This window comes from Perca fluviatilis, chromosome 21, assembly GCF_010015445.1.
Source record: "Perca fluviatilis chromosome 21, GENO_Pfluv_1.0, whole genome shotgun sequence".
Lineage (NCBI taxonomy): Eukaryota > Metazoa > Chordata > Actinopteri > Perciformes > Percidae > Perca > Perca fluviatilis.
This window is the reverse complement of record NC_053132.1, coordinates 17,717,499-17,731,802: the sequence shown is the minus strand read 5'-3', so window position 1 is coordinate 17,731,802 and position 14,304 is coordinate 17,717,499. Positions and strand designations below refer to the sequence as shown.

General features: G+C 41.5%; 1 protein-coding gene across 1 annotated transcript in view; it reads right to left on the bottom strand.

The window, feature by feature from the left end:
* The window catches only part of si:ch73-103b11.2 (nuclear-pore anchor), a 53,952-nt gene that overhangs the window by 28,117 nt on the left and 11,531 nt on the right, over positions 1-14,304 (bottom strand). The window contains exon 4 of the mRNA XM_039789139.1: positions 1,477-1,628. Coding sequence (XP_039645073.1) covers positions 1,477-1,628 — 152 coding nt within the window. The remainder of the gene's footprint in view (positions 1-1,476; positions 1,629-14,304) is intronic.

The window sequence follows — 14,304 nt, the reverse complement described above, 5'->3', positions numbered from 1 at the left end:
ATCTAATCCTCTAGGTGGCAACACAGATCATTTTAAAGTCTGGTGTGGTTACATTTGACTTTCCTTGATCATTTTCGTAGGCTTTTTTGCTCTCTGTGTGTGCTCTTGACAAAAAAATAAATAAAAATAAGCAATTCATGAGGACATTATTATCCAATTAGCTGGGGTGGATTTAGCTTTGTGCTTGAAAAGCACAAATACAGTATTTACTACACAGCACAAATAATACTCCCACACTCATAGCTTTTCAATGCCGCTGTAGCACCATCATTCTACTTTCACTCCACACAAGGTAATGCATGTGAATCCTCAATCCAAATCATCTGGATGAATTCTAACCCAGATGTAGTTTGCTTAAGTTTTACTAAAATGCTCATTCATAGTCTTCTAAAACTAGAGTAAAATGTTCAGAGTCCAGAGATTTAGTCTACTTAAATGACTAAAAATAAGAATGATTAAGTGGACAAAATATAACTAAAGCTCATCTGGACTTTAATGTTCTAAAAATAGCCATCAAGATGAACACTAATCCTCATGTAATTGTAAAATATAGGACTTTATGCAATACAGGCTCTTTGATGATTAGAATAATAAAGTCAGTCATTTATCTGCTCCACCCACTTTGTCAAGAGTGAAAACCTTTGGTGTGGAGTGTCACACTAACCTGTCATAGTGTAGAAACAAACACGTGACACATTTATAAATGAATAAGTGCCGATGCGGCTCTGTTATTATACTGTAACGTAATGAATCAATGTCATTTGTAAGGAGCTTAACATACAAAAATAATAAATAAATGTAAATCGTGGTTGGTACACCACTGTCAGCTAAAGGCAACCTCTGCGAGGGCTAATATGATCAGGTGATGGCCCAGAACCAACACATGGGAGCCAGATGATAGGCGAGAGGGAGGCGTACAGTGAAAGAGCAGGTAGCATAACGGAGATGGGTGTTGTGAGTCACAGATCCCCAAGAATAGCCATATTATGTATGCTACAGCCAGGGAGGGAGAGTGCAGTGCAGAAATACACTTTGATTGTGCAGCAGTGGAGAAGAGGCACAACCCAATTATGAGGCTTAAAGCTTGTGTGTTGTGATCTGTGTCCAGGTACAGTATGTGGGGGGGTCTGTGAACACAGGGAGACGGCTAGAGAGGCAAGGAGAGGGAACAGTTCAAAAATGTGCACTGTCACTGCAGTGTGTGGATTGCAAGTCTCTGAAAAAGCACAGCCCAAAGGAGGCAGCAAGGAGCAGAGCAGTTCTGGCATCAAAGGCAGCTGCGCACAACTATTCTCCCTTGTCCAAGTCTCTGTCATCCCTATCCACTCAAGCCAAAGTAGAAAGCAACACAAACCATACTGCCCACCTGGGTTAGGGTTACCTGGGTTATATTAAATACAAAGATATAATGGCAGATATCTATTTGTTATGCAGACATTAACGGATCACAATCCTGGTTATTACTTTATATCTTACCCGTTGATAATTTCTTTACACTCAGCCCGTATGAAGTGCTCTTTCTCAGGTGTCAGGATGCACAGCGAGTTCTTCTGACCCGTCCTGGACTCTCCATCGATGACGTCGGAGCACTGGTTCATGTTGATTGTACCCTGGGGTAGAGTGCTGGGCTGGAGGACACAACAGAGATGCATAGATAAAATGTTAAGTGGGGAAGTGAACAGACGTGCCCACATATCCCTCCCCATGGTCCGTCTTTTCACACAGTCCTCCCCAGCATAAATCTTCCTGCCAAGTTTGGCAAACCTCACATTGATATAATCGCAGTCTGCTAACAGGCAAATGTTCTTGTTAGGGCTTGCTGTAATATTTTTGTTTCTTGTGATACATATTGCAGCATTTAAAAGAGAATAATGTACATAATTACATGATATATGCAGCTTTTTACTTCACTAGCTCCATTTGTAAAAGCAATTATCACTCTGGCAATAATTAGGGTGATTTTAATAGTTGCCACTTAATCCAGGCTCCATAATCTATAATCAACACAGTAATAATGATGCACTTTTAGAAGCTGTTAAAGAAATGAACACATTTATTTAAAAAAAAGGATGGTATCTAGAATCAGGTGCATACAAAAACTCATACTTATTTACATTATTTATCAATTGAACTAGACTGATTTCCTTCAAGATTATTCACACTGCATCCCTTCCAATGTGAATATAGCCGCTCAGGCCAAATCTACACAGTCATGTTGTATATTTCACCATGTTGTATATTGCACCACTACATAAAGAGCCTGAAAGGCCCTTTCTACGGAGGACTGTCTGTTCCATTTATAAACCGTGTAAGTTCATGGGTTTTGAGTTTTAATCCGTCTGATGCCTAGCTGTGAGGTGTAAACCTAACTATACACACTGACATGGATGCCATCTGTCAGCCATGAATAACGCGACCGCAGGACTTCTACAACAATACTACTTTGTGTACAATGACTTAAGGTTTTCACATGCAGGTTTATGTAAGCACACAGTGGCTTTGTATGTAGGCACGGCTCATTTACAATGAACGGAGACATGCTAGCTCAACTTGGACCAGATAAGCTAATCTATTTTTAGTCCATTGCACTGCATCGCTCCAAGTGAACCTGTTGTGATGGTCATGCAGTTTTTGTAAAAGTACTTAGAAAGACTTACAGAAGGCAAATAGTTTCACACAAATATTACTAGCTCAGAAAACCGACTTTTGATTAGTCTGACCTCCAAATGACTTGCGCGAGCAATGGGAGAAGCCTTGATAATCTTATGTTGACTGACTCTGAAGGATTTATATTTGTTCAATGAAATAAATGAGTACTGCATAACTAAGCTCACTGGGCATGGGTGGCTGTTTGAACAGCTTTTGGGCCCTACCTTCACTGCACTAAACATACAGGCAGAATTACAGACACCAAAATACCACAGTGGTTCCAAGCTATAAGTACCAGGTAGCCACAGATGATAAATTACAGCCCTCAGCAAATCGGATTATATTAGGAGATAGAGCTGGAAACAAAATTAAAAGGTATCACGCTCATGTTTGCTGGTGACCAAATAAATCTAACTCATGACCCAATCTGTGCAGCGTAACCATAGCCTGTCAGCAAAAGAGCAACTGAAGCCTCTAATGTGGACAAAGAAGTCAATAGTTAACAGTTTGTGGTAATCCAACCCTGAGGGAAGATGAGAGGCCCAGTTTACTTCGTTACTGTTAAATGTCACTTTCATTCTCAACTCTTTTACCACCGTCTGTATTGTACCAGACAGCACGCTCAAAATTTGGCACAGCAATTTGGAACAAGGATAATAGGTTGGTCCAACTAGGGATGAGAGTAAAAGAAAAATCTGAGACAGCATGGAGCAACAAGTAAATACCATGGTAAAACAAGAGTGCCACAGAGGCAGTTGGCCATTATGTTTTGGTTCAACTTCTTATGCCCATGGCTTTAAAATGGTCCATCACCGAAGGGCTCTTGAAACTATGGTGAGAGGCCGGGGCAGCAGCCGGGCTTGACAGACAGACGGACAAATAGACCTTGGGACAGCTGGGCGAGGGCCTAGGTCTGCTTCAGACTGGACAGAGAGACTGGCGTCAGCTTGACCTGAGAGCCCTGTCACTCTCAGACATGGAGGTTTGGGGACAGAGGGTGAGAAAATTGGAGATTAAGTCTCAATCTGGTGGTCAAGGAGAACAGCAGTGCCGCAGTAAATAAGGGGTTTTGTGGACTCTGACTTTGGACTGCTCGGCCATCTGTCTGAGTAAACAAATATAAAGTACACCACACATGTGGGCTTGTCCTTGAGTTGAAATCAGATGAGGATAAACAGCAAAATATTTCAAATTCTGGGAACAGTTGTACAAGCAGCTTAAGCCCCCAGTTTCATAATCACAGCATTGGATTCTCTTGGACACAGAAAATAAATCAGAGATTGACAACAGCTCTGATTAAAAACCTATTTTCATAAAGCTTCTCAGAGAGAGAGAGAGAGAGAGAGAGAGAGAGAATATAAAGTAGGTAGTTGTGTAGGAGTACAGTATATGTATATAAACACCACAGGACTCCACACACACACACACACACACACACACACACACACACACACACACACACACACACACACACACACACACACACACACACACACACACACACACACACACACACACACACACACACACACAGCACTGTGTCAGCTGAGCGCAAACACACGCCCCTACTTTGGGCCAGCCACCGTGGCTCAAACCCCCAGACCCAGGCCCCACGAACACACACCTCTCCGTCGCCTAGCCTAGACCCAGTCCCCTCTTCCCGGGCCACCGCTCTCCACAATAGGCCCTTTGTGAAGCAGCAGCACTTCACACAATGTGGGATTGTCAGCCGCCACAGTCCACAGAGCCACTCCTCCCCTTAACCCTCAACAAGGAAATGACCGAGAGACAAGAGGCCCAGACAAGTGTCCTTTTGTGATCAGAGCATGGAAATTATGAAGCCAGCATAAACTTATTCTAGTCTCTGAAGTTGTTCAGACAATAATATGCATACTGTCTAAATGGGAGACATGGAGTCTCAAGGGGCGACAAGGACAAATCAGAAAGAGATTTGGTTTCTCTAGGCCAGTCTGTGAAGACTGGAGGGGCATGAGGGCATTTTGCATCAGCACTAATATTTATTGGGATATCTATCTGAAAAGATTAAGTGAAAGCAGCAGCCAGATTTTTTTAACTGTCATACAGTTGTTTTTTTTACCAGAATAGTGTGCTTCAAAGGAAAACATAACATTTTAATATTGTCAATCAAACATATATACGTGTTTATTAATTCATTTAACATTCTTATTTCATTTTAGCCTTCAGATTAGTAGTGTAAAACTGTGAAATCTTTACAAAAAAAAGAAACAGCAGCTTTAACACTACAAGACAGCTCCATGAGGTGCTTCACATATAATAATACAAATTTATTTTAAAAAGTTAAAATCTCTTTTGCCATGCAATATGAGTGAATGCAGACACTATTCCCAGTTTACCCACTTAGGAGGTACAATTGATCCACTGCATCTCTTCTTTCCTTACCATATAGAATTCATTCGTCTTGTGATCTCTGTCCAGATGGCATGTATCATTGCAACATTGTTCATTAGGAACCAACTCTCTGTTTAGAAAATGGTAATTAGCATGCCTTTGCGCCCTTGGCTTCCTTCACTCTTGGCCATTCCGCAGCTTAGCAAAACATCCCATTCTCCCCTTATGACACAGCGGGAAAAATATTTGCTTCTTTTGGCAGCTGGCTGATGGTCTACTCTCAATTTTGGTTGAGAAGCAAATTCTCTTCCTCTGCCATCAACATTTTTGGGTTTGACAGACTCATTTCTAGTCATGGAAAGCAAAAGTGCCGTTAAACTGACTCAGTGAGGAGCATGAGGGAATGAAATAGCATTTAGCCATGTGATTGAGTCACATATTAACCTCATTTTTTCTCATTAATACATACATACATACACATAATAGTATGAATTCACCTAAAATGTTGCTCAATGTCCATGTTAGTTATGAACACCTGTGAGTTGATCAGAAACATCTGTTATTTGGTATTAGGTGCCAGTTTGTCTGCCAATGTTGGTGGTGACAAATTCAAAAGCTGCATCATCACTCGTTAAGTTAACATTACTCTTCTTTTAGACATGCAACAGCAGGATCCTCGAGTTCGTCACCCTGCATCCAAAGCCATTTGACTTTGATCATTAAAGACATGGAAGCCAAAAGGAAAGCTGTTGAACTGGCACGAGTCATCCTGACTCATGAACCTGGCCTAGGATCAGGTCTTTTCAGGGTCCAGCATCCTCTGCTCGTTAACACTAACAGCAATTATGCAATATATCTTTCCTTAGCAACTTAGGATAACAGCGGTAAACACATTTTTGATACCAGTGAGCATGCCAGCAACCATCTGCGGGGAAATGTCCTCAGGTACCAGACGGATGGAGTCACCTCTAGTCTTGCTACAAAGGCATATGAAGCTACGGTCTCTCTCTCCTCTTCCCAAGTCCAAAATAATCATACAAACACAGATATACATTGCAATCAGGCCAGGAACTAGAGCTGACAGACTGGTCATGGACAAGATTACAATCATCACTCTCCCATAGTCCTCAATAAGCCAGTACAATCACACGTGGTATTTACCTTAGCCTCAGCTATAATACCAACCCTAACCCCTGCCTGTACTGCAGACAAACATATAGCGCTATAAAATCTGACTAAACCATAAGGGGGATATATGACATCTCAGTTGCAGGGCCAAGTACAGTCCTCCAGGCATTCTCAGATACACCTCACTCCACTGGTATGCATTCAAGACGTGCAGATGAATGCCTGGTTACACAGCAACAGCACCGCAGTAAAGGCTAACTGCGAGAGCATTGTATCGACCCAATATTCGGAGAAAGCAATTCAAACACCAGGCATTTCACACATATTTGTACCAGGTATTTCAGAGAGGACTGTGGGAGGTAGCAGTGCTGCTCCTCTTATGGAGAATGGTGAGAGGATGTGGGTGGTTTGATGCTGTGTTAGGAGCCCAGCAGTCGACAAATGCAGAGGAGGAGGAAGACGAGGGAGAGTTGGAGGATGAAGACTATTTTCTCTGCTAGTACAGCAGGATTCTTTTCAGATAGAGGCTAGAAATAAATAAATAAATAAAACTATGGTACATTATTTTCTTATTCTACTACTTCTACAACATTGTAATTGAAGCGTTATCGATCACGTGTATGTAATGTATATAACAAATTAATAATTGCAAAACACAGAGTGTGAGAAATCAGTTGGCGTATGTCTCGGTGGTGAAAGAGTAGATGGGCTGGCTGGAGAAACAGGTGCTATGATCGAGTTGTGTCATGTTGCGTTGGCTGTTTAGACTCAGACTAAGTAAAATTATTGTGGGTGCGTGTGGTTTTCCAGATGGATAACATTTTCTTATCCAACTCTCTGCACACTTACATGTATGCCTAGTAATATTAACTGTCCTTACTTCAATTACGGTTTCAAAATTTGTCTTATAATTGTTTTCGTCACTCCTCATCTGTGAAGAATGATATGTTAGGTCAGCTCGTGCCACTTATCCAGTTTACCCTCCACTATCAGTGCTAACTACGGCTGAGCAGTATATATTAAATAAATTTGATAAATTGACATTTTTGTTTTTGCATGATATGTTAAACTTTTAAATCGTCAACGAGTTATTTCAATTTATACAAAAAGGTTACTTTTAGTCAAAAAGTACCGTACACGACAGATGGCTACATAAGCTGTCTTAAGTCACAACAGTTCGGTCTCATGTTTCTTGCTATTTGCCATCTTTAAATTACGTTTTGTGAAACATTTTAGTTTTGTCACACATCACAGTCAGTGTAGTGGACCACGGAGGCAGGAAAGGGAGGCTTATCTAAATCTCTTGCCTTAGCACAGAACGCACAAATGCATGTCACACTGATAACAGAAATAGGTCCTAAATAAAACGCCTAACAGCGGGGCGGCCTCTAGCTCACCCAGTAAGAGCTTTCGCCCCATGTTGGTCCTGCAGCGGCCCGTGTTCGAATCAGACCTGTGGCCCTTTGCTGCATGTCATCCCCCATCTCTCTCCCCCTTTCATGTCTATCCACTGTCACTATAATAAAAAGGGACAAGCCCCCAAAAATAATAAAAACAGCATAAAATAAAACAGCACGCACCAATATTAGCTGATTGCAACTGTTACTCGACAAAGGCCAATAATGATTACAACTGGAAAAACCTGCACATTGGACTGGTTTTTATTTACAACACCACTATTAACCAGTGCTGTTCTTTAAGTCCAATAGAGTGCCAAACACTCACTGACTTATAGAGCAGTAAATCCTAGAGTTGCATCAGCTGTTCCTAGATCACAGCGTGCTCCATAACAGCAGTGTCTGGATTACTGCAGCGTCCCATACTGCTCTGACACAGCACTTTGGAAAGTATGCCAAGGTGACTAGGCACCCACTATATGCTGTTGCCTTAGCAAAGTCGCAGGGTCCCAATGAAAAACTATTATACTATCAAAATACAAGAGGCACAGGAATATATTTCACTCCTTTAACACAATTAACAAGAAGCTAGTTTCTGCAACTCAGTCTACGCTATGTGAAGAAATTACGTAAGACCTGCAGTCAACTACTTCAAATACATCCCTGATAATGACTGCAAATCTGCCAAAGCCTTGCTAAGTCAACGCAAATTAGCCCATCAGGCAGAAGGGAAGGGAAAATGGGGGAGGGATGGAAAATGTTCCTTTGGGAATTCAGCTAATACCTCGGTTTTCGAGCTAGCTGTTTTTCCACAGTGCTGAAGCTTCCTACAGGCCCAGGTCTGGTGGTTAGCAGTTAACCTGCCCAAAACCCTGGTGACAGCACAGCAGATAACTTTAGACGCTAAGAGAAGATTAACCAAGTGATAGAATTCATTTCCAGATGGCTTTATGTGTTCTAAGACTGGTTACCACTCAAAATTCAAAATGTACTCTGTACAGTCCTCGAGTTTCTCTACCAAAACCCCCAAAAATACATCCTATGATTCCTAACTTTCCTGAGGAGAAATGGTTTTCTACAAAAGAGTTTAATCGTTTCTCAAAATAATAAATTAATAATAAATAAACGTAGTGAAGGAGAAGAAGGCCCTCCAAAGGATTATTAAAAACAGCAATGAGGATCATAGGGACAAAGCTCCCCTCCATAGACACCCTGTACACAGATCGCTGCAGGAACAAAATCAAATCCATTCTCCAGGATCCACATCACCCCAGTCACTCTCTGTTTAGGTGGAGAAGCTCTGGTCGTGTGCTGAGACACCATCGACCAGAGAGCATAAGAGCGAATAGAAAGCGCTTTCAAAACAGTTTCTACCCAGCAGCCATTAGACTGCTGGCTAAGGACATTCTATCTGGTTTGAAGTACCCTGTCCCACCTCATACTGACACATTGAGACCACACATGTGCACACATGCTCGTGCACACACACACGCAACAACTACCTCATCTTTCTGTGCATGGTGGCCAAATGGTTAGTACTGTGGCCTCATAGCAAGAAGGTTCTGGGTTCGAATCCAGGTCGTTCCGGGCCTTTCTGTGTGGAGTAGTTTAGTTGTAGTAGTAGTAGTAGTAGTAGTTTGCATGTTCTCCCCATGTTTGCGTGGGTTTCCTCCGGGTGCTCCGGTTTCCCCCACCATCAAAAACATGTACTAGGTTCTCCAGTCAGCGCCCTTGATCAAGGCACTGGCTCAGATCTGGAGTTGGTCCCCGGGATTGGCTGCCCACTGCTCCCTTGAGGGATGGGTTAAATGCAGAGAATGAATTACGCTACATGTATGTGACAATAAAGTACCTTTACAACTACCTCATCTTTCTGTGCAATCATCACAGGCACAAGTTTGCACTTCTGTATTTATTGTACTTATTGTTATTTATTAGTATGTGGACTTTTTTTATCTGCTTTGTCTTTTTTTAATTATGAGTGTTTTTTTTACTGGCTGAGTGATCTGCACAAGTATTCCAATGCACCTGTACATTGTACTTGAGCAAATGGCAAAAATAAACACTTTGAACTTTGTATTGAATGCATCGCGTCTTAACAAAAAAAAAATGATTTTTTAAAATATAATTCTGTATGTAATTGACACGCTTACGGTTAAACCAGACAATATATTATCAAACTATAATTTAGCAACACTAAGAATATGACCAAGCATTGGTTAATGGCAGTATTGTTAGAGTATTGTTAGAGTGCTTTTTATTTTTTTTATTTTATTATAAATCAGTTTTTCGCTTCTTTTATTTTCTTTTTAAATTATTAGTTAATATCGCAAAAGCAGTCTATTTATATAGAAGGCGGCATTTTTTGTTTCTTTATCTTTAAAGCCGAGAGAAAGTCCAGAGGAGAGAGCACTAAGCTGATTAGGTGCTGAGGCTGGAAGTAGGCCAGTCCATGGCTGCTTGAAACGGGAATTTTGAGCCAGGTCCTGAGGAAGCTGGAGTGGGTTGTTATTAAAGAGCAAGCAAGTGGCTCACCCAACAACAATTAGCAACAAGCCAAGATACTTACATTGGAGGTAGGGCTGGGCGATAAATCGATTTTATCGATTAACTCGAATGTGTAGTTAACGTGGATTTGTTTAAATGAAAAATCGATTTTCTCCTTAACATCCGCCGACGCTCCCCTCTGGGCTCCCGTAGCTCCAAACGGGCTCATCCCTTCCCCCGCGCGTTTGCCATAGAGATACACCAACAACATGGCAGCGGCAGGGACTAACATTAATTATTTTCTTAACTACTCGTTTCATTACTTACTTATCTGTAATCTCCGCCAAAATGACCGTCCGCTCGCGGTGCACTGTCCCCGGCTGAGAGTCACCTATTCTGGGTAACTGAACCACCAGCTACAGCTGACCTGAAGGAGCACCATGCGGGGCACCAGAGGCGGTGTTGAGGAACTCTTTTGCGGCTCAACACATCTAATAAATGCCGCTGATACAACCGAGGTGCGACGGAGGTCTGTAGCGGCTTAAACAACTTGTAATCACCGCTCTGTAGTACGGCGCTCCGCTTCGACGTTTGTTTTCATCGCTACGAAGGAGCTTGCTACAGGTATGCTACATTCAAGAGACCATGGGATGTTAACGTACGTTACTCAGCAACAGGTGAAAATAGGGGCAAGGTTGCGCAATAAAGTTAAAATGATTTGAACTTTTAGCGAGAACGAGAAGTGAATTACCTGTATGTGTGAAAACAGCTTTATCTCACGCATCCGTTTTGTTGTTGTTGTTGAATATATAGCCCCCCCCAAAAAAAAAAAAAACAACAACCTCAAACCAATTTATATTTCCACAAAATTGGTATACATGCCCCATGTGTGTGCGTGTGTGTATGAGTCAAAACAAAATAAAACTTGTTTTGAACATTTTCTTTGTCATCTGCAGATTGATTTTAAGTAGAGGGAGAAAAAAAATCGATTTAAATATTAAATCGGATTTTTTTGGAAAAAAATCGGGGATTTTATTTTTAGGCCATATCGCCCAGCCCTAATTGGAGGTTATGTGGAATTTACAATAAGGACTTAATACAGATCAAATTAGGGCAGATAAATGGTAGAAAGAGCTTCTACTGGGAAATATTCTCACCTGTATATCAAATATTTTTTATCTAGATAGGTCTACTAATGACATGTATGTTTTACCCTTGCTATTGTGTTCACACAAAACATCAACAGACCCAACTCAAAGGCTGCACTTTCTATCTATCAAATATATCTTCACTGCAAAGCTCTGACCTTAACAGTTGGTTGGATTGGCAGGTCACCAAGCTGAGGTGAAAGGTTAAAGGTTATCCAATACACCTGCCCCTGTTGCAACTTGGAAAGACCTTCAACTGCAGCTTGGCTACTGCAGGCCATCATAAGGCAACAGCCTATTAGACATTTAGTCTCAGGCCGGGTTACTGTACAACTGGACTTCGTCCAACTGAGACGTCGTACTGCAGTGATGTAACTAATCAAATCATCATCCGTCCTCACAACCAGTTAACAACACACAGATGAGCCAATGAGCAGAAATTGTGTAACCGAATGTTAATTTAAATCACAAATATGACCTCATTATACTAGTGGGCTGCAGTGCGCATCTGTAGGTAATTCTAAATCGTAGTATATTCATTTTAGTCTCAGCGTCCCTACCCCACCACTATCGCACATGCAGACACCTACCCATCTACCCCACTGTTTTATTAGTGCCCGTCTTAGAGCTGGCTAACCTCTCACCCTGATGCTTTAAATGAAACCTTTTGTGAGTGTTCGGACTAGTGTTTAGAACAAACTGAGCGAGCAGTCAGTCAGGCCATGTTTGGCTTTATAGACAAGGGGAGGGTTTGGGGGAGAGAAGTTACACAATACTGCTGGCTGCTCTCTCCCAACACAAATGATTTATTGGCCAGAGAGAACTGGAATGAAAGACAGAGGAGATGCGAGAGAGTGGCAGAAAATGAGGAGGTAAAAGAAAGGGAAAGTGAATTGGACTGAGTAATGGGAAAGTAAAAGTGGGGTCCATGCAAGTGAGAATGGACACTGGTTTAGCCAAAGCCTCCTGGAGCCAGCCTCTCTCTGGATAATGAATAGCTGGAAATCATTAAAAAGAACAAGAAAATGAAGGAGGGTACAACGAACAGAAGGATGGTAAAAAAAGGAATCCTTTAAAAAAAAGAAAAGAAATAAAAAGAGCCTTCTCACCATGGCGCAACAGTGGACCACCATCAACACTTTGGCTCAACCTAACATGGCAATCATATTCACCATGAAAAAGTTAAAAGAGAGTACAAGTTCACCATCAACTGGAATCCTGCATGAATAGAAAACTGATACCTTATGAGAAACCATTTGCTATGAGCAATATAGTAATATTTTACTCCGGTGCTGATAGACCTAGTGCCCTGTGTTATATGATTCTGTCCACAGGTCACGCAACAGTGAACACCAATATAATAATAGACCACAGGGTTGAACACAAGGACCGTCTCCACTTTCTTACAACCTAAATTAGTTGAAGCTCAAAGTTTAAAGTAGAACCTTATAAGCAGTTGTTGTGGGAGTTTTGATACGTTTATATATATATAGTTTTAACGTTTGATACGTTAAGAGAAGACAAAAACTTACTTATTGATGTGGTCTGCACCAATTTGTCTATGCATTTCCAGGTCAATACATGTCAAGGAATTCAGTCCCATTTTCAATAGGAGCACTTTCTGCTCATCCAATCAAAAGGGGGGGGGGCAGCTTTTTCTGTGTGTGTGTGTGTGTGTGTGTGTGTGTGTGTGTGTGTGTGTGTGTGTGTGTGTGTGTGTGTGTGTGTGTGTGTGTAAAACAATGCTGTTTTATTGACTGTAATTTGAAGCCATTATTTTTAGACTCATTAGGCCTTTTTGGCTATGGAACACACACAAACAAATGTAGAATAGGAGTGGGTAAGGGGGAGGTCAGTTGGAAAGCATGAAAATGTCTCCCTGTCTTTCAAATGTGATCCTTAAGAGTTTAGAACATTAGAACAAGAACAAAACAATAAAGTTTAGTTTCAAATCTGCTGCTGGGATCTTTTTTCTGGGCATCTCTCCATGTGTTTCAGTACACTGATGACAGTAACAGCTTTGACACTTTTAAAGATAAAGAAAATAAAAGTGACCAAAGCAGTGCAATTTAGAATAGTTGCTCACACCCAGGCCAAACTCGTAATGTTTAGAGAGCAGACTTGGTCCTGAGCCAGACAGGGTTACTGTACTTAATGACTTAAGTTAAAGTATTCAAACAGTGAACAAGTAGAGATAAGATTTGATCTTAGCCACATCCGGAATGATGTAGTGACTAAAACCAGGGCAAAAACTAAAGAGCACAGATAAGAGGACACTGGAAAGTAAGACCAAAAGTCCAACAGAGAGCCAGATTGGTCATTTATCCAGTGAAAATACAACCTAGCCCACCTTACATGAGACCTTTCACTGTATTCAGCTTAATAATACTCTCCTAGCAATGGTAAACTCATGTCTCTTTAGAAAGCAAAGCACTCCGTTGGAAAATGGACACGCATATTGGGTCACTTGGAGGACAGCAAGGCCCTTGATTAGCGATGCGAGCTGGTGGATAAGAACCTCTGCCTAATTAGGGATGTACGATCCCTTAACAGACTACCAAATTTCTTATGGTCTGTCTTTTCTAGAAGCTGTAGTCAAGTCTGTTTGTGTGCCGTTTTAGGTCAATCATCTCTCATGAGATCAATCCTGGAGGGTGAAGGGCAGTGGGGGCAGGTCTGTCTGAACAACCATCCCCCCTCCCGCACGCCCAGCCGCCGCCAAATGTTTTATGTATGAAACGGAACTGACACTTCGCTGCAACACAAACAAATATATTTGTTCACCTCTATTCACACACAATGAGGCATATTTTCAGTTGTGATTGAACTGTATTTTTTGAGGAACTATAGGGCACTTAACATCTACAACAGGTCTACACTTAGAACGGACCCAACGCGATGACGTTTTTGGTGGAGCTATTCGTTTAATAATCGACCCGGAAGAAAGCCAACGTTTTGACAATAAACTACATCAACACAAGTTAAACTGGATGGGCCCAATAACCTCTGAATAGTTATACTTGTTGTTAAATTGCAATGTGAGCAGCAGCCAACGTGCATTATGTTGGCAGGATCATTTAAAAAGGCAACTGCGACTAAATTTTTTGTACAGCCCTATTTCTGAT